The sequence below is a fragment of the Sphaeramia orbicularis genome, chromosome 15 (assembly GCF_902148855.1).
Source record: "Sphaeramia orbicularis chromosome 15, fSphaOr1.1, whole genome shotgun sequence".
Classification (NCBI taxonomy): Eukaryota; Metazoa; Chordata; class Actinopteri; order Kurtiformes; family Apogonidae; genus Sphaeramia; species Sphaeramia orbicularis.
The window spans coordinates 33,671,048-33,696,945 of NC_043971.1; the positions used below are offsets into that span (position 1 = coordinate 33,671,048).

The 25,898-nt window shown below is 37.2% G+C and overlaps 1 protein-coding gene across 1 annotated transcript in view; it reads right to left on the reverse strand.

Moving 5' to 3' along the window:
- Positions 1–21,132, reverse strand: part of LOC115434625 (semaphorin-4G-like) — a 49,966-nt gene extending 28,834 nt beyond the window's left edge. The window contains exons 1-3 of the mRNA XM_030156661.1: positions 20,836–21,132; positions 10,543–10,819; positions 1,564–1,709 (exon numbers count right to left, since the gene is read on the reverse strand). Of these exons, the coding sequence (XP_030012521.1) occupies positions 1,564–1,709; positions 10,543–10,720 (324 nt within the window). The 5' untranslated portion in view covers positions 10,721–10,819; positions 20,836–21,132. The remainder of the gene's footprint in view (positions 1–1,563; positions 1,710–10,542; positions 10,820–20,835) is intronic.
- Between the last annotated feature and the right edge of the window lie 4,766 nt (positions 21,133–25,898).

Here is a 25,898-nt window from a genome sequence, read left to right on the forward strand (position 1 = left end):
TATATATATATATATACATACATATATATATATATATATATATATATATATATATATATATATATATATATATATATATATATATATATATATATATATATATATATATATAAAATCAAATAAGAGATGCGGTCCGTTTGCCTGTTTTGCATTCATAAAGACCTGAGGGTGGAGGAGGTGGACATAGGAGAGGAGGGGGGAAAGGAAGAGAAAAGGTGAGGGCAGAAATAGTTAATGATGTGATTCATGCAGCTCTGACCATGTTCTTCTCCACAGGGTGCTGATTTAAAAAACAAACATGAGCTGCTGCATGAAAAAAAAAAATCCTGATCTTCAGAAAGGAAAATATGTAGATACTTAGAACAAATAGGAGAGACAGACCCTGATGTTGATAAAAATCTCTGTCAGATCCAGACCAGAGGCTATATACTTTAGCAGAATAAATGCATTTTTCTGTTCACTTCTAATGTTTAATGAGTAGAGCCAGTAGTAGTGTTTAGGCCAATGAGAAAAACATATTTTACAGTGCTGAGGAATTCATTATTTAGTGCAGTAACAGCTGTTTTGTTGTGGACTTTTGTAAAACTATTACCTTGCGTTGTCTTTCAGTAGAATGGTTTTCATGTGACGCCTGAAGGCAGAGTGTACTTTTGATTTCAGATTACATGGGTTTTAGTTGAGAGTTTTGACTCAAAAAGTTTGTCAAGATGAGTGTGCAAATACCCACTTATGCTTAGAGTTTTGGGAAATGGAGCATAAATTTCAGGAAATGTGTCTACAAGCTATAAAATGAAGATACTAAAATTTTAATTAAGTTTATACTAACTTTCAGCGAAGGCTTAGTGTTGACTCATTATGTGTTTTACTGTATAAATAGGAATGGGTAATCAGATGTAATAACCATGCATTTCTTAAAAATGTTTTAAAACTGTACCCTATTACTTCTTAAAAGCAACTAATGCTGCATATACTTGATCATTTAAAATGTCTTTAAGGGAAAAAAGGCAAAGAAAAAAAGGGGGGGAAAAAAGAAAAAAAAAAGAAAAGAAAAAAAGTCTTTATGCTGTTTATCTTTTTATGTAACTAGTTCTCCTTACTTCCAATTTCAGTTGTTTAGAATGAGCTGAGTTAGATGAAAAAGTCTCCAAACTTCACTTTAGTTGATTCAGGGACAGAAACAAAACAAATGATTACAGAAACTGTCAAACACTGCCCTAATTTATGCTTTAATTAGTATTTCTGTGTTAGATTTAATTAATTTGTGTGTTAGTGCGAATCCGGTTTTGTTTACACTAAGAGTACAGTGTTTTTCTATTTTTTTTCCATGAATATGTAACTTTATGTGGGAAGATGCTCCTGCAGTGAGAATTACCGAGTTAAAAATAATGAAACTGCTCAAACACACAGACACATTCACACAACAGATGACAAGGGGAGAAATCCTTTTGCCTCAACATGAAATATTGTCGCCTGAAAAAGGTCCTGGGTGTAAAATGCAAATGGAGCTGTTGCAGAGTTGGAGATATGGTATAGATGCAGCCACAAAGAAACAAACAAGCTCACCGTGAGAGCAGAAGATGAGATGTCAGAGGCATTGAGAGCAAATACAGCCCCTCGGGCCCCGACGTAAAGACGCTCACTGTCAGCCTCCAGCAGCATGGAGCTGTAGTTGACTGCAGAGGACTGGAAACGCCTACAGCCCTGAAGACCTGAGGAGAGGAGAGGAGAGGAGAGGAGAGGAGAGGAGAGGAGAGGAGAGGAGAGGAGAGGAGAGGAGAGGAGAGGAGAGGAGAGGAGAGGAGAGGAGAGGAGAGGAGAGGAGAGGAGAGGAGAGGAGAGGAGAGGAGAGGAGAGGAGAGGAGAGGAGAAAAAAAGAGACACGAGGATAAATGAGGAGAGGGATTTTAATCAAAGTGACCTTTCCTAACCCTCCTGACACGTTGCTGCTGTGTCTATTTATGCAAACCAGCTCATTGTGTCTTTAAACAGCTCATCACACACACATTCTAACACACACAGACCCTTTAGTTCCTGAATCAGCAGTGTGATATCCAGTATAATTAGCACTTCAGTGGAGGACTGATAAAACTTCACAGATGACACACCAAACACCGATGAGAGTGTGAATGATGTCCATAATAACGCAGGTAACCTTCTTTTATTGCACTCAGAGATAATATCAACAGCACATCTCCTGTGTTATTAGCAGACAATACAAGTGATTGAATATGACACTTTGGCATCTGAACGTACAATATCTCAACACAAACACAGTCCTACGTTGTTGATTGCAGCCAGTTAAGTCTTATAGTAAATCTCGAGGTAATGTACGGGGAAAAAGTGATTTTAACAAGATAGCGTTGATAGTTAATGTTGGATGTAACACAAAAATAATATGAAAGGTAAACATAAAAATATATAAATGTCAATGTTGATTTTCTACATTAACATCAGGGCAGTGTATCAGCAAACATTACTTAAACTTCATATTTAATATTTGGCATGTCATCCGGGAGATGGTGGAGCTCTTGATTGGTGATTGCTTGTGTGTGTGATTTTTGTTCTTTTTTATTCTTTGCATTATTGCTGGCTTTATCCTCTAAATGTGAATCACAAATATGTCCAAATATATGCAGATTTTAATCCATCTCCACTTTTATGGGATAGCTGGTGCTTTGAATATCTTTGAAGTATCCCTGAATCTGCAGAGGGTTATTGCGATCAGAATGCAGTGTATTAGCAAGCGTAAGAATGAAAGCTTTTTCAATCAGATCTGGCAGGATGAGACTCAAAGAGAAATGGGATTCTCTTTCTCTTCTTTGATGGATTTCTCAATGTATGATTGTCGAGCGTCAATGAAAAGTGGTGAGAGGGCGGCGCTCTCTGAATCTGAGGTGAAATTCTGTTTTTAGATTGAGTTTTTAGACTCAGGAAAATGTATTCTATTCAGAGTGAAAAGGATTTAATGCAACTTTACATTGATGCACAAAATAATACTAAACTTCATTCAGTTTGGTACACAGGACAATATCTGTGGCTTATGATATTGTTGTAGGTGATTATTTTTCTGTGGAGCATTAGTTTGGATTTGGAGTTGTATGAGGTGCTTATCTATAGTCTGTGTAATAACAGTAAGTAAACTTTATTTATAGAGTCCATCTCAAAGCAGCAGTTCCAAAGTGCTTTACAGTTCATAATAAAAATCCATTACGGTACACAAGCACTCAACAATAAAAGGGCAAACAAACACAGGGCAGAGCAGTACAAAGAAATGCATCTTCTTATTCTCCTTTAAAAGTAGAGCAGACAGGACACCAGTGTACTTCTGTGGACAGACTCAGCAGCAAAACATATTTTAGTCCCCTAAAAAGGCAGCCCATGTAAAAATTGCAATGCCTATTTAAGTGTGCACTATATTTAGAAAGTCTTCAGAGCTGTACTTTGCCGTCAAGCTGTCAGACAGCCTTTTCCAGCAAAACTGAAGGTGTTATACTCCCTTTTTAATGTCACTTGACTGCTTTAGAAAAAAAATACAGTAATTTTACCCTGAAGAGCACAAGAAATGACGGTCTACCACTGCCTCAGTTACTTCCGTTTGTTACTTTGGATCCAAATGAATGAATGAAAACATCGGTCACACAAAAAATAACCCCGTCAAAAACACTGTGTGGCTTTGAAGAGTCACATTAACAGTCTATTGACAGTAAAATGAATAAAAATATTAAGAATAAATACTAAAAATATAAATCTAAATATAAGACATATATAGGCTTAGTTATGGTTGTGTGGCAAAACTTTGATCCTTCTTTGGCACCAGCAAAATTGTTTATATATGCATTGTCAAGTATTGAAATATGCCAAATCTATGCAGCAATGACTTAATTAACATTTTTATTAACTATTAACATTACAGACGACTACTAATAGGTTATTATTTTATGCTGTATTGTATTGTAAGTGTAATTTTGGAGCAGGTCTTGAAGTCAGTGTGTCAGAAATTGTTGATCAATACTCAACCCAACACACTTGAACTAATATTATTTCTTTGTTTAGGTCTGTCCTTCTCCGGTGGCTGACGCTTGTTTTGCTGCTCCCCTCACCCACAGTGGGACATAGCTGGGCTTCCATGCCAGTCTTCCTGTCATCCACTGTAGGTAATAAACTGATTATGGATAAATACATAAACCCCCACATATAGACCCACTGCAAGAAATCTGAGCTGACACTTTAAGACTACTTATCTACTGATTTTGTCACTTTTTTTGCATTTTAAAACACTGAGTAGAAATTAAATCAAACCCCTCCGCTATGGATAATAGTTACAGGAGGATTATGCTTATCTGACACAACGCCGCTGAATCCGAACAGGCATGAAGAGCGACCCAACACCACATCAGATTTCACAGATTAAATCTTATTCTCTCCAGATTTCTTGGTAAGAATTTTCTTTGCAACTTATACATGTCTCCCGTCCAGTTTTCCAGGCTATATTGGGATTCATCTGTTTGACAGGACAGGATAATAATGAGGTTCACTTACACAAACATTCAGCAGAGAGACACGCTGTACTGCACACTCATACACTCTGACAAAACATGTCATAAAGTTGCCCCCTGCAGTCATGTGATTCTTTCTCCTTAGAGTTACGCAAGTCGTAAACATAAAATCTATCAGGACTAAGCTTGGGTAAACACGACACCACTATCAACACACACATGAAAGAGACAGAAAACCTCTAGGCATGTCTAAGATAACCATAACAGTGGCTCAGTGAGAACTGTTATGTAGTAAGCAAACAGTCAGCACTTGTACCACACATTACACAAAGTATGTGAGTGTGATTTCTAATTAAAATATCTGACATAACGAGTGGTAAGCGGTGTTCATCCTCACGTTTATGATGTTTCGACAGATGAGATGATTGCACAATGGAAAGTACTAGTAGAAATAACAAGTAGCAAAGCAGTAATAATAAAGTAGTAGTAATAATAATAACTATATTCTAATATAATATCATAATACACACAATATGTATATTAGAGGTGTAATGGTACAGAAAAATTTCTGTTCGGTTTGTTTTCGGTACAGGGGTCTTCGGTTTTATACATTTTCGGTACAGTGAAGAAGACCAGTGAAGGGCTAGGGGGGTATGGGGGGGTGCGCTCCATAACTACCCAAAACCGAAAATGAAACTTAACACGCTTTGAATGTCCAACCCGGCTTCTGTACCTGTTATACTCTCTGTTGCCATGTTTACCCCCCTTATTGGTGCCCCAGCCTCAGAATAAAGTGTTTTGTTTTTTGCAGTGGTGCTGAGAATTCTGCAGCAGCACCGCTGAAGAATGTACAGTATATAAGGGAAACCCTGCACATGGGTTCTGCTTGCCACCCTTCTTCCCAAGTGTCTGTATTTTTCACATAGGCTACACGTATTAGTTCGGTACATCTACGTATTGGATTGAGGGCCCTGATCTGAAACAGTTCAGTACAAACGAGTGCACCATTACACCCCGAATGTAACCCTAATGTGTGTGTATATATGTATAGTTTAATAATCAGGGTAAAAGTTATAATAAAGTGATAACAGTAATAGTAGTCTTAACAACGATATATAAGTAATAATTAATTTAAGTAATAATAAGCATTTTCAAAAAATCCAACAATCCACCTCTACCACAGTACCTCCCTCAAGATTGCATGGTTATCAAGTAAGCAGCAATTGAGATTCTTATCAGCTAGTGCAAAACACAATCCAGTCTGCTCACCTCAGCAGCAGCAGCAGCAGCAAGTACCCATCACATATTCCTCCTGGGTGATCCAGTGTCTGCTTTTCCTTTCTTATTCTCCACAGGAGGAAGGAGGGTATTATCAGATCACTGTACAGGATTTTCAGAACAATAACTTCTTCCGCGTGAGCGCACACAATGTGATCGTCTCAATGGGTGGGAAGACAATAGATGATAGCAGACAATACCTACGTTTCTTAAGTGTAATTTGAGAAGGAGGGCAAACAAAGCCTACATATGTGAAGACACCTGGAGCAAGTAACACAAAACAACCTCATTGACAGTGAAGTGGGCTGGAAGCATGCTGCATTTTAACCTCAGATTGCAGAAGAAAAGGCACATTTACTTAATTCAATAGAGTAAATAGAGAAAAGAAAGGCAGTGAGAGAGGCCCAGATGATACTATTTACTGAGCAAACACTTGGAGAGACCTGAGCTGATCAGCAGGGAACACAGTGTACAGGGACACACATGCACGCACTCACTCTGACGTGACAGCCGTACATGCAAATTTACACTCAGGTCTGTTTACGGCTCAGAGGAAACTGACGTGCGAACGGACCGGCATGGAAAATTGAATAAACAATCTCTGAAAGTTAAATCCACCTGCAGTAATTGATGTCAAAGTGCGGCAAATTCACTAAATACGGGCAGAAGCAATGTGTCAGGCTGAAGTCGATTTGTATTACATGCAGATATTGAGATGTAGCTCCTGTGCTTCTTCTTTTAACAGCCTACTCACCCTCTGTTTCACCTGCTTCCAGCTTTCAGTTCTTTTAAACTCAACACCGAAATCCATCAAATTAATAACCCTTAACGACCTTGCTTGAGATTTTTTTTTTTTTTTTTCACGGCAAGAAAGTGAAGTACTAAACAAAGTAGAGAACACAGGTGAGTGTGCACACTTGTGGTTTGCGGTTGTGTATAACTGTGTGCACGTGTGATTCAACCACCCCACACAGGTTTTGGATTTTTGCATATGCCTTTAGGTTGCTAAGAAACAAAGAGATTAAAGGGATTAGCGGTAAATTTGTGTATCAAAGTCTTCATATCAAGATGGGGAAGAAAAAGAAACAGCAGAGGAGTAAAAGGCGAGGTAAAACCCTTAAAGGAGGGCAGTACCAACATGAGAAAAGCTAATGAAGAAAAAAAATCCGGCTGAGGAGATGAGGCTTAAGTGCAAAAAGGTAGAAAGACAAATGGCAAAGAAAGGGGAGTAGATGAGAGATGTGGAGGAGACGAGTTGTGTAGGAGGACCTGTGGGTAGGAATGAGCTCCAACCGTTGATTTAGAGAAACTTAGATAAGAGTATCAAGATCCAAAGACAAGCAACAGAAAAAAAATACAAAGATAATAGGTGCAAGCATGTGATGTACTGTGAGAAAGACAACTGTTTAGAAAAGGGCAGCGAGAAGTCGATCCATTATATGAATTTGGCCTGGAGTCGTGGGGAGAGGAGATGAGAAAATGTCTTCACACATTTATGTATCAACAAATAAAGGATGCTGAGCCCAGAATCAGATAACAGTGCCACACATGCCCACACATGCACACAGTTTAAAAGGAAAGTACTGTATATGTCCGTCTTGCGCCATACTACAACAGTTGTCATGGTTACGGAGCTTTTCAGCTACCTACAGTGGTGTCAGTCTCCATGGGTGCTCTGCAGGGATCCGAGTGTAAGCACTTCACTCATCTGCCTCAGCCTGTGAGACTGATCTGTTATTCCTCAGGCTAAACGGCAGGCATCGCTCGCAAATATTCACAGTTTTTATAAAAGAAATCGCTAGGGGTCTCTCAATCACAACAATACAGAAGACATTGTTTGATGTAAATCGGCAAAGGTGAGGTTTTCACCACCAACGCTGATGAAATTCTCTCTGTTCTGTCACAAAGAAGCAGAAAAATGGAGAATTAATGTTAACCCTTTGAAACTACACACAAAATTAATGAATGTCTCTTGTGAACAACACTGAGTTTGAGTAACCACACATGTTATACATCATTGGAAAGCTTAATTTCTTGACATTTCAACAACGCATACCATTTTATCAGTTTTGGATAGCAGCAGGATCAACAAGCATTTGTTTTCAGACTAGTAACAAATTAACAAATACAACTAACCAAAGAAGCTTCATAGTTCTCAACCAAAACACAGAAGTCTGGCAGAAACAGTCCTATACTTCTGGCAAAGGTCCAATAAACCCACTCTAGTGATATAATTAATCCACACCAAGTACTTCCGCCATAAATCTACAAAATCCGCTGCTGCAACATTTTGCATCATCTATATTATAAAAGCCAAGCGGCCTCTGAGTGTCTGCTTTATAACTGATAAACTGGACAGATCTAGCCTCTGCCCTTTGGAGAACTTATGCATTTTGGGTCAAGAATCAGAGTGATGGAAACAGCTTATTGATATGACCAATACGTTTGGAGTTATTAGTTGTTTTTAAAATTACAATGGGCTTACAGGCGGCCCATGGACAAGTCCATTCACAGCTGGTCACAAATGCGGGGGGGGGGGGGGGGGGGGGTCACAATGAACCGTCATGTCCAGTCCTGTGAGGGAATCTTATGCTACCTTCACGTGCTACCGGGAATAGAAAAATTCACAAACCGTCATGTCCAGTCCTGTGTAAAAGTGCTGCCTTCACAGATCAGTGGTTCAGCAGATTTGGACCAGGATGCCACTGAGTCACAATAAACCATCATGTTCAGTCCTGTATAGAAGTCTATGGTCCACATCGATGTCAGTACTAAACAAAATGAGGACCATTCTATTTCTTCCTAATCTGTGTGGTACACCAGTAAGCTTAGCTCAGCTCCCCATTTTATCAGCTCTACTGCTTTCAGAACCTGTGGATTCCCACAGGTCAACACGCTAGTATATGTATGATTTTCCACTTATTCTAAAGAAACTATCAGTTAGTTAGCAGCTATGAGCCACACTGCACATGCATAAACAACAAGGAACTTTGATCTTTTGATTGACACCTCATTGGACTAGGTGATCACTATGCCATGTTTCCAGCTTCCAAAACCAATGAGAGCCAACCCTGGAAAAGCATGCCATTTGGCACAGTTTGGCACAGTTTTATTATTGTAAATGTTAAACACTCACTTTTGTCATCAAACTTACTGTGCAGTTAGCTAGGACTTCATAGAGTTTTTCTCTATTTTTTTTTTCAAGTCTTTATCTACAACATACAGTTCTCTGCAGGCATTTTAAATTAAAAAGAAAAAATTTAAAAAAAATCAATACAAGTTACAGTGATGCTGGTTATTGCTAAAGTCTGTTCTATTCTATTGTGGGTGAAAATTCAGACTCTTACCTTTACCTCTAAATGGTTCAGAAAAAGCTCTGAATTTAATTTTGTAAGTCTTTTTTTTTTAGGTGTTTTAGGCAAAAATGGCTGGGGTTAATGACTAACCATAATTTCACATTAGCTTTGCCAATGTGTTTAATAGCAAGCAACATATCAAAAGGGATTTGTACATGAATTTTCATGTGATGGACTTTGTTTTGCACACACATCTAGTCATTTGGTGACGTTATTACTCCATTTCTCAGCAAACAACTAGTTCAGGTTCTCTACATGAAGGGAAAACAGCCAATATATGGATTTCTATATATAGGACTTGGGTCGATTTTCAAATCCTCATGCTTACTCTTGAATTTCTTCCCTCTTATCTGCTCCTCTAAAGCAGCAATACTGTACAGCAATAGCAACCGTTAACTTAAAAATTAAGTTGGATGACATCAACAAATGATTCCAACACAGTCTTCAAACACATTACATAATGCAGCAGAGAAGCTGAAGCCCTTGGATTAACTGGTTTGCACTTCCTTGTCACTGGTCACACATTGTAATAAACGAGAAATATATCAATATATTAGCTGTCTACTGGATAACTGTTCTGCAAAGTGACATAGAAATAATAAAAAATGCAGTTAGTGTTAACAAAAATAATTCTGGAAAACCAGAACTTACACTAATTCTTACTGAGCTGTGATTTATATGTAATGTTTAAATCACAACGCAGTAAGAATTCACAAGTAGGCTCTGGTTGAGCTTATACATATATAGTATAATAGGCTGATTATGAAACATGAATAATGCATGCTGTATTTATCCAATGTTTACAGTTTCCCTACAATGGAAACTTGATGTTACAGGCCAAATGAGATGGACTGTTACTGTGAACAAAATCATGCATTCTGTTTATTAGAAAATTCTTGGAAACATTTGATGAATTCAAACAAAATATATAATACAGGCCTACTTGGTGTTAGATAATTCAAAGTGGAAATGTTACATATCATAGCCTTAACACAAAATATATTGGTAAAACATGAACTAAGACGTGTGCACAAAAATTAGCTTAGACGGAGTAAAGGGAAAGAAGGAGATGAGCTGTCAGCATAGTAAAAAGAGACGAAGAGAAGAAAATAATAAAGAAAGCTCTAAACAGAAGAAAGAAGTTAATATCTGCAGCAAAACAGAGAGCATTTGAAGAGTTTCTCTTTAACAAAGAGGCATTCTCTATTCAAAGAAAAACTGACAGCTTCTGCCAAAAAATTGTGATTTGACTATTAAGTATTGCATTAATTTTTCAGTTATTCGACATCTGCAGAAAGTAAAATACATAGTTTCAGGACAGAATCAGGCATCATTTGATAAAAAATCTTCGTCCATGTCCCTGTGTGTGTGTGTGTGTGTGTGTGTGCGTGCGTGCGTGCGTGCGTGCTTACCACTGCTCAACACAGTGATGCGTGGAGTCACGTCCAGGTCCAAGGGTGTCCTGAACGGGTAGCCGGTCGTTGCACACAAGCAGCAGCTCAGCAGCAGGAGCCGCAGCACAGACGATGGAAAAACCTGCATCTCCGACGATGGGAGTCTCAGAGGGAAACATATACTCTCAGACCGCATGCTAAGGCATTCACACAAACATGTTCAGCAGGAGACCAGCGTACACCCCCAAATCCACACACCGGCACCTCTTTCAATGAGCTGAAGCGAGAAAGGAACCTGAAATAAGAAAACACAAACACACAACCAGCAGGGTTAGTACTCATTTCTGCACTGACAGAAACACAGAATATGGAGTGTTGTGATTAAAGATAATGACACCTTAAAAAGTCACTTGTTTGTAAAATGAAGAAGTTGAGAGGCTCAGTTTAAACACAAAAAAATAAGGTGATGTGGACAGTATTACAAGATGACGACACAGGTATGAAACACAAAACTGAAAATGCTGGATGAGTTATTGGGGGCTTTTGGACTGCAGAGGAGTGGGCTGTTGTGAGGCTTGGCCCTGCTCTTGAAGAGGCAGCGTAACCCCAACTTAGAGCCAGTGGTGTGTGAGAAGCAGCTGCCTCAGTCTAAACACATGACTGAGAATATCATTAACCAAACATGACTGTCAAACAGAGCTACGTGCCGATATCACGAGCAAACACTTGAGGATTAAAACGGCGATATGGAGCAATCCAGATCGATAAGCTGTGTCAAACAGCAGAAGGCAGAGCAGACGTACCTGAGAGCGGCCAAAAAAGGAGATTATGAAATATGATAATCTCAAAGATGTGTGTGCCTGTGTGTGTGTGTGTGTGTGTGTGTGTGTTGTGATGTGAATGCCAATGTAGTTTCAGCTGAGAGAAACCCTCCTTGGAGGAGTGAGAAGAGACACGATGAGAAAGAAAAAGGGAGGGAAGAGATGGTGTGTGAGTGTGAGTGTGAGTGTGAGTGTGTGTGTGTGTGTGTGTGTGTGCGCGTGTGTGTGTGCATGCAGGGCAGTGTCACTTATCACATGCATCAGCGCACACACACTCACACTGAGAAAACACTATCACCGGGGCTTCTTCGACTGGCTGTCCCAGGTTTCAGAGAGGACGAATGACATCTCTCTTTAGTTTCTTAACATTTTTTAACACATGCACTCATGTTATTCTTTTAGTCCCATGACGAGACACAGCATTGACTGAAAACTTACCCCAACTCCAGCCTAAGCTGAGCAATATGTAAGATTAGCACATGCTTGCGCACTCGTGAAGTTTATGTTGGAGTCTGTTTGTTGACATTAGCAGACTCCATTACAAAGCTAATGGTAGCTGGTGTTGTGTAGTGTTACCACTGTAGAGGAAAAGAAGAATGGCACTGAGAGACAGAGATTTTTACATGGAAATCAGACCTAAAGGGATGTAATTGTCTGAGAAAATCCAGGGAAGGGTTGTTTTTAAACATATTTTACGATTGGTTCACATTGGAAAATAAAAGGAAAATGAATACTTGTGCTTTGCTTCACATGTTGCATATTGTACATTAAAACAGTGATTCCCACTGTGGTCTGTATTTGTCCCCCATACGAATGAATTACTCAGTTTCTGCCCATACTGTATATATTTTCATAATATATATTGCTGGCTTTATTGTTTGTATGTATTAACTCTCTGTGGACATACAGTTTACATTTGGCGAGTTTCTGATTGTTATTCTCATAGACAGTTGTGCAATATCAAAAATTCAGGACTATTTTTCTGGAGACGCATCTTTCTCAACAAAAATTCAGCATCCAATCTGTTGCTTCCTGTAATATAATAACGGTGAATGTGTTTCTCCAGTTACATATGGCATATAGTTTTAGTAAATAAAGAGTATATTTGAATCAATTTTTGTTTTCAGTTCTTGTAGCCAAAAAAACAATTGATTAAACAGACACTATCCCTAATGTAGCATTCCATCTTTTTAGACAATAGCTAAACATCATCCAAAATAAATCACTTTTTTAGTAAAATATTTATATGCAATACTATATGCAATATTTTACACGCATTTCATTAAACAGATATTTCAAAGATGCATGGTTGTGCTTTGTTGTACTGCAGGTGGAGGTAAAAACAAAAACTACAGTATTTTGGGGATCTGTCCCTCTAGTAGAGCTGAGTATACACACAACCACACACACACACACACACACACACACACACACATACACAATCACCATCTTTACAAACATGAAAATGCTCTTGCACTTTGAAATGTACGCAGACATACTCTTTAGTGCCTTCCATCGAATTAAGAATCCCTCCTGCATCCTAAACAGCTGAAAGTTCAGTTCTTATGTCGTAAATACAGCTCACACTTACACACACTGACTTACACACTCGCATGTGAAAGAAAAGAGCAGGAAAAATGTGACTCCATTAGCACAAGTGTTTGTGAAGTCACTGTTAGAAGCCCCTGCAGTCCCTCAGGGCTGACACCATGACAACCAGTGGCTTTAAGGTTGTAGAACACAAGGAAGACCCACAGCAACATGACTGAGCGGCGATGAGCTGAACTCTACAAGAGTGGAGTGGAGTGGAGTGGACTCACACCTCATTTTTTCATGCAAAGAAATCCACACAGCTTTCAGGGAATAGTAGCAGCTAATAGTAGCAGTTTTATGGGGTGTTTTCACAATGTTTTATGACTATTTTCACAATGTTTTATGACTATTTTCATTCAACTATTTTCATACAGCTTCAAATTAGAGCTGCAATGATAAGCTGATAACGGAATAGATTGTTCAGCAATTTCCAACATATTCAATTGCACACCTAGATATTTTTCATGAAAAAAATCAAAATTTTTTACAAGTTGCAGCTTTGGAAAGGTGAGGATTCAGTGTCCTCCGTTATCCTCTCTATCCCCTAATCATTAAGCAGAATGAGATACAACCCTAAACTAAATTAATTAACCACGAGAACATTACCTTCTATGCAGATTAATCTTTTCAGTTACTGGTTGAGAGGGTCACTTCAGATGATTTGAAATGGGATGAGTGTTAAACTGGAGAAGCAGCAAAATATGTTTTATCCACCATCTGAAAATATCTATATTAGCTTATATGTACTCTGCAATATTTTAGGGCTACAAAATATTAATGTAGTAATATTTGATATCATACTGATCCCAAATATTGATCTTTTTATTAAAACATACAGGTGCAGGAGTACACCCTGGACGTGTCACCAGTTCTTAACAAGGTTGACATAAATAAATGAACAACCAGTTACTCACTCAAACAAATGACAAAGTGACCAGTGTCCCTCAGCAAATGAGTGAGTGTTACAGTCAGCGTTTAAGAGGCACAAAGCTGATACTATCCACACTTTTTTGTCTCATCTCAACTGTTAGATTCTGCTCAGTGCTACACTAGAAATGACTACTTTGCAAAGCATCAATGATTGCAGATTTTTTTTGTGTTGTGATATATATGTCGAGGCCCAAAACGGAATCTGGCCCGATTCAGAATCGGGCCGGCCCAGAATGGAATTCTATTCTAGGCCGGCCTAGAATGGAATCCTGCTGCTATAATGTTATTTTTATACCATGTTTAATGCAAATGATCCATAATTCATAATTTGTCATAATTTTACATTTTCAGTCTTACATACCTTGAGTAACTATTGTCAATTTCAGTCGATTTCACTGTACCATATATTGGTGGGGAGTACCACTAGGTTCTATTTGTAAATAAAGTGTATTATAGTTTACAATTAAAATGTTGTTTGTTTCATTTTTTTTTCACATATTTGCAAATTCCATGTATTGATTTTTGTCATAATTTAGATCATTTGCATTAAACATGGTGTAAAAATAACATTATAGCAGCAGGATTCCATTCTAGGCTGGCCTAGAATAGAATTCCATTCTGGGCCGGCCCGATTCTGAATCGGGCCAGATTCCGTTTTGGGCCTCCACATATACGTATCATGGGCAAATTCACCTATACACTAAACCTATAATCTAAAGCAGGAGTGAAATAAAGGCCATATATTCGACAAAGGGCTGGGGAATCTGGTGATCTTAGATTGAGATTGATCTTAATTTGACATCTATACTTTCAAAATCACAGCATTCTAAAAATGTTCTGTTTCTGCTACGATTTGTTTTAAATGGTCCATTTATCAGTATATTTATAGCATTTTGCAGTGTTGTACTAGAATAGAATTGAATAGAAGCTTTATTTGTCATTGCATAATAAATACAACACAATTGCACATGCCCCCCACATAAAAGAAAAAAAAAAGGGTTTGTATCATTAATATCCAAAGCTTAATTAGTTTACTTCAGTCCAATTATAGCAATACTCTAGCATCTATGAAACACAAAAGGCAAGAGCTTGGTTTTAGTTCACATGAACTTGTATAGTTTGGGTAAAGTGCTTTTTTTGTTGCTGTTGAAGAAATAATGTCTGATGAAATGACAACTTCAGACAGTGAAGTCTGTGAACTGTGGGACAGGATTCTGAACTCTGACATGTGGTGAGTCTCATTTACACAGATGCTTTAGAGCAGGGGTGTCCAATCCTGGTCCTTGAGGGCCAGTATCCTGCATGTTTTAGATATTTCCCTCTTCCAGCACACCTGACAGCCGTTATCAGGCTTCTACAGAGCTTGATGATAGGCTTATTATGTGAATCAGGTGTGTTGGCAGAGGGATACATCTAAAACATGCAGGATAGCGGCCCTTGAGGACCAGGATTGGACACCCCTGCTTTAGAGAGTGGAAAATACACAGGCAACATGTAGTCGGACCACCATTAGCTTTGATTAAAGGTCAAATTCACTGTGGAAACCTTTATGCCACACAACACTTATACAGTGTCACTAAAAATGTCACAATATTTTGCATACTTAAGTTAATTTTTTTGTCAAGATTTGATAGATCTTGGTCTAATGGGGAGAGAGTCGGACTGCTGTATCTAGTCTTGCACATCCCACATATTCTCAATAGGATTAAGGTCTGGACTCTCACGCTCCTTGACCCACATCTTTCACAAACCTGATGAGCCCAATGAATCCTGGGATTGACCAGTCTTTATGCTGTCCACCAAACTGATGGTTGTTTCAGAAATGAGAAAAAGTTTGGGTTAAATCACTTGTTGCATCTGAAACATATAAATCACTGGAGTAATTATCAAATGCATAGGATCTGGACTATTTCCTTAAATCCTTTTTTCAGCTGCGCATTTTGATTCTTTAAGGTGGGACAAATTAGAGCATAGTCTCAGTGATAAACAGAAACACAGCAGCTGCCACAGATACATGTACAGTTGGGAAAATGTGGACTCAAGTTTACTCAATCCACATACTGTCTAAATCTTGCAATTATGTTGCAAAAATGATGCAAAAATGCAGAGGTTCTAGTCAGATAAAAACAAAAAAAGCCATCACATGCAGCTTAAGCGTTCAGCAAACAAAAAAAGTGGGGAGAAACTGGTTAGATGGTGAGTTTGGTTGCAAATCGCTTACATTTTATAAGTAAGAAAATTGTGATTTAGATCATGGATGATATGTTCTTTTGGCCAGATCACCCTTCCCTAGCTGGACAAAGGACTTAAAAAATATTAAGCATAAAATGGAGATGTATGAACAGAGAACCAATGGCTCTGTACCTCACCGCATATTCTATCAAGAATCAATAACAAGCTGAATTTGTGAGGTTGTCAGGTTCTGCCACTTTATTAGAGTCCTGTGGTCTTGATGCAGGAGATCAGTATCCATATATGACTTCCTATCAGTGCTCAACAGTAACTATATTGATATCGCTAACCATTTCCATGTCATTTCAGCCATAAAAATTATGGCCCATTATACAGTAAGTAAAGGCAAATTTTTAATATTTAAAAAATTTGTCAGAAATTTTTTTAAAAATCTAAATTTTTCAAACCTGTAAACAGACTTTGTAGAAATTGTCCCAAGGCAGCTACATAAAATATTTGAAATGAATCTTACCAGTAGTTTTGTCAGAGAAGATGTTTAAGGAAATTGCAAACAAAGACAATGACGATGACGCCGCTGCACACTCACCTTCACATGCGCTTATCGGCCAGTGACTAAAAATGATAGACACAGACAACTTTCGAGCCCAGAATTCCTTGGTCCTTCCTCAAACAGGAACTTTCTATGAATTTTTTTGCAGCTGTATGTGTTAGTCTGCTATAATGAGAGGTTATACTGAAAAGTTCACTCTCTAAATGGGCCTTTGTATTGAGAAAAATATGTGAGAAACATCGCTTCTCACACAAGCATCTCTTCGTCTTCATCATCAGACAAAGAATGACTCCCTTTTGTCAGCTTGTGCAACATAACTAACTGCATTAGCTCCATTACGGGTTTTTTATTTTTCATTTTCATTATTTTTCCTTTCTACAATGACAAGGTAGTGCCATCTTTCCATAGCTGAATGAAAAATTCTATCCTACTCAAGCTTTGTTTGAACATCAATAAAGCGTCATCATTTGTATTCTGCAGTCCTAAGTTATCCTGTCTAAATATCAACACAATTAATGAGCGTGGATGTACTAAAAATAATGAGAATTTGTTTGTAATACAACTTTCAGCAGCTGACTGAAGTCTTTTTTGTTTTGATTCTCAAGCCATCTGTGCTGTGAAATTCATTAGTTTGACACAAAAAAAAAAAAAAAAAGTTTAGACTATTAAATGTTCGCAGTGATGGATTTTGGGAATCTCAGAGTGGTGCAAATTTAAACAGTGGCCAGAAGCCAAGCAATCTATCTTAAAACATATGGTATGTGGTGAAAAAATGGTTGTCAGTAAAGTGAAGTATTTGCAATATGTAAAATTATCACTGTGAATGAATGGCAGTGTTTTTCAGGTAGAGGGAGATTTATGGTTTTGTCTTTGAAAAGCCTTTCCAAATCCACTGGGTGATCTTAAACTGACACTGCAGAAACAAGACTAGTTTTATAAGTTCCTTATAAAGAAACCAATGGGGAAATACAAGCTTTCCACCATTTTTTATGATCCGTAGAGCTCAAACATGATCCTTGTATATCAAAACTTTGGGGACACCAACCGTTTCAGCAGCCTCTCTGGTCGAATGAGTTGCCTCTCTGAGGGCCTGTCAGACACTGTAAAGGTGTGTCAATTGCCCTCCCAACCTACTAAGCTCTTCTTTAATGCTGGCAGAAGAGTTCTTTATAAGGTATTTATGTCACTGCTGCACAGCAAATCACTCAAAGGGGCTGTCAGGGGTCTAAATCCTGACAGTCAGTCAGAGGAAGAGGGCTAAATTCAAATGGAAATGTGACAGAAAAGAAGAAGAAAATATGAAGCTGGGCATTACTGCCTACAGGGCCAGCAGTGCAGAGGAAAGAGCCAGTAATTGTGACATCCTCCATTCCCTATCATCTAAAATCCATTACATCTGACTCGCGCTGAGTACCCAGGACACCCAAAATGCAGAAGCGTTCAATTGTTAATTGGCCACTGAGCACTCTAGTCCAAACTTTGAGAAAATGTAGAAAGAGACGATGAAAGTGAAATGAGGTGGCCCCTGAAAAGATCACAGCGACTTGGCTGCTCATGACATAACCTTTCTAATCTGTCTTCCTCTTGATCCCACTGTCGGCTCATGGTCCCATGGCGTTTATTCCCGGAAATGGATTTTATCAGGCAATTATCAAGTGTCTATAAAAACTTGCCTCAATGGAAGAGGCTGGCACGCTGCAGTGACAGCTCCATCAACAGACAACACTTACCCCAAAGGATTTGACGCTCTCTGCGTTTGAGGTCTATGAATGTGAGTAACAAATGGTAGAAAAGACTCCAGTTAAAGGCATTGAGCTGAACACCAGCTGAGAGACAGACTGCTTTAAAACGCTCTTGTTCCTCAGACAAGACAGACCAACAAAACGAAGCTAACCGAACTGAGCTCTGTTTGTACTTACGAAGTCAACTCTGTGATTGGGACACTGGGCTATTTCTACTATGGCTGATTCACACCAGGGTTATTGTGATGACACAAATGACAGTGAGCTATAAATTAGCTGTGTACACTTGTGTTTATAATATAGTACATAGAAAGGGTACATCCAGTTTTCCAACCCAGACTAGTGATTCTTGATTCTTTGAAAGCCACATTTTATGGAGACTATTTTCTTGAATAACCAGTTGTTTTGGCAGTAACAGAAAATGATGACAAAGCAGCATTTTTAAGCTCTGTATGACCAGTTATTATGCACTGAGACACATCCATACTAATGAGGATTTCTGAGAGTCTTTGACACTGCGTGGAAAAATAATATGGAATATCCTTAGGAGTTTAGTTTATTAATTAAAAGATAAACACTTACTTAGAAATCAATCAAATATCTTTCAACAGAAAAAAAGAAACATTAGCCAGTCAAAACGCATTTTATCTTATTCCAGTGTTCTGAATATCCTTGATTTCCAGACAGTTACTTGGATAAATTGAGAATTTTTGATACAGCATGTGACCTTGGCCTGTGGGAAAACTTTCAGTTGAGATCGATCAATATCCTCTTTTACAAACTATGTCAGAAAACCTTCCTGAAACGCTATACTTCTCACTAAGACAAAAGTAGAAAGAACAGCAATCAGTCCCATCTAGATGCTCCATTATCAAGTTAATTTGGTCTAAGATAGTTGATTTGCAGCAGTGTCTAATGTTTTTGGGGAGCTGGGAAGTTATTGTATCGGCTTTTATCTCCACTATCAGTCGACCTCTTGCTTTTGGATAATTTGTCAAAGCAGTTCATGCATAGATAAACAAATTTTCCAGCAGATGATTTAATAGCAGAATTCATCATAAACTGCAGGCTTCTAGTCCAGTGCAGGAGCAATGTGCAAAGCCCACCACTGATTCTGGTATGTTCTTTACACTTTCTCACAAAGGCCTATTTAGTGTTGCTGTAGACGATAAAACCCAACAAATTATGATCCTCAACATTCTCTGAGTATAAACTGCACTTTCTGTTTTGAAAGAAAAGACACCATGCATGCTTTTTTTCTCTATTAAAAGCACTGAAGGTCAGTGAGATTCTGCAGTAAACCAATAATCAGTGCACTGAATATTCAGGTTTTATAAAGAATGGGAGAAACAGGGTAGGATTTAATCATAAAGCACCATCTACATAACAGTAATGTGTTTGTTGAAAGACCAAATTATCAGAGAAGTCATCCAGTATTATGCATATCTCAAAGCATTGAAAACACCACTTAATCATGAATTTGTAAAGGCTGAATATGAAATGATTAGGTCAAAACATGCAGTGATGGGATTTGAGTAGTAGGGTGATAAACACAAATCAATTAATCATGCAAACCCTCACATTGTCACTGTGTGTAAAACCTACAGCATAATTATTGCAAATGCTTTAAATATTAAAACACATGCTGTGGACTCTGCATTTTGCCCAGTGTGACCTCATTTCATCACTCCTGATATCCGACAGTCAGTCAGTCAGCCAACCAATGCAGGTGACTACTGATGGCGCAATAGGCCTGACATGCAACCATATGATTTGATCGCAAAGATTGACAGAAGAAGTCATAATAAAAGTATGCTATGAAGCAATAAGGTGATAGTGAATCTGAATGGAGATTGTTGCAATCACATTTTTCTGATGACAACCTCTAAATGAAGATATAGATGTAGATATAGAGAGATGCAGTTTATCTTCATATGAGGAAAGATCAGTCCATACATGTTAATATACAGAAACACCAAACAATCACACATGAACAGTTTTGTGCTGACTTAAAACTCACAATTACACTGTAAATACATCTGCCAAACACACACTAAACCTGAATATGACAATAAAACTTCAATTTTAGATTAATCAATTAGTCTGTAGATGGTTACAAAATAGTGTAAATATTTAAAAAAAAAAAAAAAAATTAAAAATTAAAAAAAAAAAAAAAGAGCATATCCAGACATCTTAGAGAAACATGAGAAATATATTTACAATGTAAAACATAAAAGCAACAGAGAAGCCAAAGGGAGGTAAAGTGTTTCATATTTTTGCGACTGAAACAGCAGAGAGAGAAAGCAGCAGTAAAATACCACAAAGAGGCTAGAATAATCATATTTTATTACTATGAAAGTCTATGTTTGTCTTCTGAAGGTGAATAAATCCAATACAGACGCATACTGACAGGATACTGGAGCAGGAACTCTGGGAGGACTGGAATAAACACACCTTAGTCACAATAAACGGTGTTTCTTACCTGAATCGTGCGGAGTCGAGGAGATATAAATGTGTGTTTCCTTCAGCTCCAGATAATCCAACTGGACTTTAAACGCGTCCACGGTCTGACAAATACACAAACACCCACTAAGTGACATACAATGAGACTGACTCGGAGCTCTTTCCACTCATTTGCTGTCACAGGTGGCCCGCCCTCCCGCCAATAGCACTTCTTCTTCTTCTTCTTCTCCTTCTTCTTCTTCATGGAAACATTCAACCAGGTCGTCCGGTCTCTTTTTTCCGCAGCTCAGCTAGTCATTGATATTTCATGACAGGACTGTTCCAGGGTCACTGACCCACTTCTGTGGGTTATCACCGGCCGAAACCTGCGCAGAGGTAGCGCAGAGAGAGAAGAAAAGGTGCAGAGACCTAACCTGTCCCAGTCCAATCTGCAGGTGACGTCACACTGACACCTAGTGTTCAAACAGGGAAGTGCACACACAGCAAGGATTAGATAGATAGATAGATAGATAGATAGATAGATAGATAGATAGATAGATAGATAGATAGATAGATAGATAGATAGATAGATAGATAGATAGATAGATAGATAGATAGATAGATAGATAGATAGATACTTTATTAATCCCAGGCTGACATTAAAGTTAGTATATATTCCAAAAAAAAAAAAAAAAAACTTGCTAAAGAACTTACTCTAGAAAACTTCCTGTACAACGCTGTAAACAAAATAAATACAGCAATATGTGTGGGTTATGTGATTGTATCTTTGCTCTAATCTAATACTTGTCGCTTTTCCATTGACCCTCAAATTGAGCAAATATAACTTGCGCATAAAAATTTACCTCATGGAAAAACGACAATTTTGCAAAAAGTCTCATTTTTCAATTATTAGATAGATAGATAGATAGATAGATAGATAGATAGATAGATAGATAGATAGATAGATAGATAGATAGATAGATAGATAGATAGATAGATGTCCAAGGCTGTTGCAATTCTTTATAAAACTCGAGATTTGTTAAACAAGAAATGTTTGCATATATTGTATTGTTCATTTGTAATGCCATATATGTCATACTGTGTGGAAATATGGGGCAATGTGTATAAAATTAATATAGCCCCGATAATTAAACTCCAAAAAAAAGCTATTAGAGTCATAAATAAAGCTGGTTATCTTCAATCAAGTAATCCATTTTTTGTAGAACCTGGTTTATTAAAATTTTTTGATATTGTATATTTAAAAACAATGGAAATTATGTTTCGCGCTAAAAGGAAAAGGCTTCCTGTTTATATTCAGAAAAATGTTAAGTTAAGAAAATGGAATTATAATTTAAGAGGGATGTTTATGTATGAAACACGTAAAGTAAGAACAAACGTTAAATATCGCTGTGTTTCTGTTATTGGTGTCAAATTATGGAACCAGTTGAAGGATGAAGTGAAATTGTGTAGCTCGCTGTCGAGTTTCAAAAAAGCTTTAAATCATCAAATTCTCAAAGGCTATGAAAGTAATATGATTTCAAAGTGACTTAAGAAACCGAATGTAGAATAATTTGTGTTAATGTTTTATCTGCTACAACTTCAAGTGTGGAGTTGGAGAAAGGATGGGAATAGGAGAAGCAGAAATAAGCCTCTGACTTCAGCTTCTTTCTTTTTTCAGTTACCAATTGTGTTAATTTTATGTTTGTGTGTTTGTTTGTTTTTTATATGTATGTGTTTTTGTACATAACTGAAATAAATATTCATTCATTCATTCATTCATTCATTCATTCATTCAGTCAGTCAGTCAGTCAGTCAGTCAGTCAGTCATAAATAGATACTTTATTCATCCCATAGGGAAATTTACAGGTTCCAGCAGTATCACAAACTTAAAAAACAACAATAGTAAAAACACAATAGTAAAAAATACTTTAAATTCCACAAGGAGTTAATACAGTAGGTTTCAGAAATGTAAATACACTGAAGTTGGAATAAAATATTTTTACCTCTTCTCATGAAATGATTGTGACAATGTGATTTATTCTTTATAAATAAAGTTACTTGATCTACTTGATCCCAGTATGTAATTACTTCACCTGGTCAAAGGTGATTACTGATGTTGATGATGACGTTTTACCCAAGTGCAACACGGGTACTGAACACGTTGCAGTGACAATACCTCAACTAAGGATATATATTTAACATATATCCTTAGTGTCCAGCCAGGGTCAAAGTGCAGTATGCATTTATCTCTACTGTTTCTTGGTTGGTTGACATGCTTGTTTTTATTCTGTATATATATTTACACTTTTCTTTTCGTTTTCTTTTCTTTTCTTTTAAACTGTTTTGCACTATGCAACCATTGAGAGTTGTCTCTTTTAATTTCGTTGTACATATGTATAATGACAATAAAGGCATTCCATTCTATTCTATGTGTATAAATAGGAAGTGTCGAGTAGGGAGAGGTGCCACATACAGCTCCATGTGATCTCAAGTGGGCCAGACCATTAAAATAATAGCATAATAGCTTATAAATAATGAGAATTCCAATTTTTTTTGTCTTTGTTTTAGTGTATTACAGTTACATTTACAAACTATCCTTTCAAAAAAGGTTGGACATAACCTGAACAACCATGAATAACCTGAAATTTCCTCAGAAAAATGCATGAAATTTTAGCAGTAATACGCCTCAACTACATGTTATACCTGTGCGTGACAGATTGTTTGTTTGTTTCTTTCAAATATAACATTGAAACCAAATCACCAAAGATTTGTATGAAGACATTTCAGTGCATCAATAATGGCATAAATGATTTAGTAACAGGCATAATATTGTTGAAATTTTAGAGTTTAGAATTTGGAGTTGTCTTTATTTGTAGGTTATTTTGCTATTATGTTACTGGTCCGACCCACTTGAGATCAATTGGGCTAAAATGAGTCTGACACGCTGACTGTTAACGTCTTCAGTGTAAGTTTTGCTCTATACAAATGCATCTCATGGGGTGGTTTGGAATCTTCAGCTGGTCAGTTATGATGAACAGGCTGTTTATAGTTAATGTGAAATTTCAATGAATTGCCTATTCTTTTCTTTGTGTCTCTTGGTCCAATTTCTTCTTTTTTACATTTTTGAAGTCTTACTTACAACCTGGTTATGATCCCACCACTGACAAATGCGGATCACTGTAATTTCTTTCCAGTCTGAAGATTTTGTTCAGGACTGTATGTTCCATATACACAGAAGAATATAATTCACCTTCTAATGTTGTTGTGCAAACCCTGAACTCAAAATATGTTATAACATTGATTCACCTCATCCTAAAAGTTCAACTGATACATCAAAATTGTTTATTTAATTATCATCATCATCATCATCATCATCTTAATTGCCAGACTCAGGAGTCTATTTAAAAACAAAATAGCAAATCCAAAAAAAAAAAAAAAAAAAAAGGGTAAAACACATTCAGAGAAATGTTTATTTCATAGATAAATCATAATCCAACTAGATTTAAATTATCATCATGTCTCATGTGTTTTATTCTGTCATCACGTTTTTTTAATAAATTTGTGTCTCGTGTAACTAATGGCTTCATGTAATTATTTCTGTTTTAATTAGTGCTTTTTAAACATCCTGTGGGGCGTCAGTTCAAAAGCATCCCGTTCTACTGAGGCTGTTTTAATAGATGGGAGTATTTCTATTTAAATATTTCATTTAACCCCATAAAGACACAACATCCAGGATCAACCAAATCATCTACCAATGTAAATGTTTTAATAGCTTCTGAACCACTAAATCTATTAATAAGTATAATAATTGGAGTAGTTAAATGCAGTTTGTCATCTTTTCATGGTCATCAGATATGACCCATTGTGGACGTTCAGGGGCTCTGTAGTTACCGTGGAAACACCATCATCTTCTACAACATTGTTTCACCAGTAAAACCCATGAAGTTGGATCAGTGACAGTGGATGGACACACTGGGTATATGTTCAGTTAATGATAGATTTAGCTGACATAATAACCCTTAACTTTAATCTGAGCTTTTATGAACATATATATGATCAGCAAATAAATATAGGAAAATAAGTGATTGAAGATAATATTACAATAAATGGTGATATATCACTAAGAAAGGTTTAATATAGAGGAAAAGATACTGTGGGAACTGACACAAAAGTATCGCTGGGTCTTTATGGGTTAAGGCATCACAAACATACTGTATATTATAATGTAACAGGAGATGCTGTTTAAGTCTGTATTAAGGACATTTGCTTCCCTCTATAAAAGCCTATAAACATTCTATGATGAGTAGTATATTCTATCTGTATTATGAGGGGAAAAAAGGAAAAAGAAAGAAAGATCCTTGGCACCCTTCTACAATGATGAAATGAAAAGAAAATCCTTAATCACTTTGTGAAGCAAAACTCCAGCAAAACAAACAAAAGAAAGCATCATATCAGAAATGATCAAATCACTTAATAGCATCCTAATGGGATGGGTAGTAAGTCATGTGATCCCTAAACATGCATTGTTTTTTAATGTTTTTTCTGAGTTGAATACATTTTTAACTGACTGTTATATTATTTAGTGATAGTTGTAGACCCCAGTGTTATTATGTATGTGCTGTATTCCATCTGACTCAATGAAGCTGCTGTTGACTGATTCATTCATCAGCTTAAGTATCTGTTGAGCTGTTACTTTTACTTAAATTTCAGCCAGAGTTTAAAAACGCATGTAATTCATGATTTAATAATCTAGTTTTTCAAATACAGCACCAGAAAGTCATGAAATGTGTTATAGTCTGTGAGAACGTCTTACAAAGCTCATTAACACAAACTGTCTCTGAGTGATAATAATACTGATTCCGAATCCTAAACAACTGCTCTTACTGTGCCACGCTAAAGGTTAAATCTGAGTCACACTAACCACAGCAAGGTTACAACAGACCACAAACACTATGACCTGGGGAACCAGTCTGCTCAGTTATCTGCACAGTTTATGCTTTGTCTGGCACCTGATGGAGGACAGCAACAAGATAAATAAGTCAAACTGATCCTGACTTATGTCCTATATTCACACTGTAAAGCACTGATGATTAACCCATAAAG